Genomic DNA, 1,545 nt, shown 5'->3' with positions numbered 1-1,545 from the left:
TTTGTCCTTAATTACATGAAATTAAAAAAATAGCTAAGTTTCAAAACTATTATAATCTCACAACTTCTTTTTAGATATTTAAGTTTATATAAACAAATGTATATATATTATAATTAATAATTTTATAAGTTATAATTTTTGTAATGTTAACACAAAATAGAAATTAAATATGTTTATATTTAAAGTATATATATATATATATATATATATTTAAATTGTCGCTAAGGTTTTCACTCTAAACAAAAGAGTAAACGCCTCATTTTTACGAAACCCTAAATAACAAGAAATGGTGGAAAAAGCATCGATCGAGTCCATACAATGCTTCGGTCGCAAGAAGACGGTGGTAGCAGTAACCTACTGCAACAAAAGGAGTGGTTTGATCAAGATCAACGGTGTTCCCATCGAGCTTGTTGAGCTTGAGATCCTCCATTTCAAGGCTGTAGAGCTAATCCTTTTTCTTGGCCGCCAACATTTTGCTGGCATTAACATGAGGATCCAAGTTAAAGGCAAAGGCCACACTTCTCAGATCTACACTATTTGTCAAATCATTGCCAAAGCCCTTGTCGCTTTTTACCAGAAGTACGTTGATGAGCAAAGCAAGAAGGAGATTAAGGACATTTTGGTCAAGTATGATAGGACTTTGCTGGTGGCTGATCCAAGGAGGTGCGAGCCCTAGAAGTTTGGTGGAACAAGTGCTAGGGCAAGGTGCCAGAAAAGTTACCGTTGAAGAAATTTTATGGTTTGTTTGGAGAATTGGGTTTTATTGTTGTTCGAGAGATGATATGGCTATGTTCATTTTGAGTTAAGTTTTGTCATGTAGGGTAAAGTTAGTTATGACTAAGTTTTGAAATTTTAATTGTTTGGCTTGCTTTAATTTTAATTTAGACTTATTGCCTAAATCTATAGATATAGGCCTAATATATGTATATATATATATATATACAGACACACTAAAAGTATTATACTAAATGTATAACAGTAATTATATTCCTTATAAATGAACCCAATATATATAAAGTAAATACATTAAAAGACATTACAAGGTAATTAATAATCATAGTTTCATGAATTAATTTAATTAATTATATGGATTTGTCCTTTATTACATGAAATTAAAAAAATAACTAGATTTCAAAACTATTCAAATCTCACAACTTCTTTTAAAGTTTGTATATTATAAGTTTATATAAACAAAGGTATATATATTATAATTAATAATTTTACAAGTTATAATTTTTTAATGTTAACATAAAAATAAAAAAATATATTTATATTTAAAGTATAAATATTAAAAGTATTATAGTGTATATACAAATATAGTAATTATATTTTTTATAAATGAACTCAATATATATAATGTATATATTAAAAAACATTTCAAGTTAATTAATAATCATAATTTCATGAATTAATTTAATTAATTAATTATATTAATTATCCTATGATCGAAAACAAAAATGTTTTAATTTGATGTTTTCAGGATGATGGAAGAATCATAAAAACAGGAGATAGCTCTTTAGCCAAAGCTCTTGAGGAGAAAGGCTA

General features: G+C 26.8%; 1 protein-coding gene across 1 annotated transcript; it reads left to right on the top strand.

Moving 5' to 3' along the window:
• LOC108663728 (40S ribosomal protein S16-like) lies at positions 272–804 on the top strand. Its single transcript, XM_018129037.1, has one exon. The coding sequence runs from the start codon at positions 287–289 to the stop codon at positions 674–676; it is 390 nt and encodes a 129-aa protein (XP_017984526.1). The 5' UTR covers positions 272–286; the 3' UTR covers positions 677–804.

This window comes from Theobroma cacao, chromosome 10 (genome assembly GCF_000208745.1).
Source record: "Theobroma cacao cultivar B97-61/B2 chromosome 10, Criollo_cocoa_genome_V2, whole genome shotgun sequence".
Taxonomy (NCBI): Eukaryota; Viridiplantae; Streptophyta; class Magnoliopsida; order Malvales; family Malvaceae; genus Theobroma; species Theobroma cacao.
The sequence above is the reverse complement of the archived record's forward strand: the minus strand, read 5'-3'. Positions and strand labels throughout refer to the sequence as shown.

Bases quoted from the DNA above. Each gene is read 5' to 3' on its own strand.
- LOC108663728 (XM_018129037.1), top strand. From the start codon at position 287: ATGGTGGAAAAAGCATCGATCGAGTCCATACAATGCTTCGGTCGCAAG.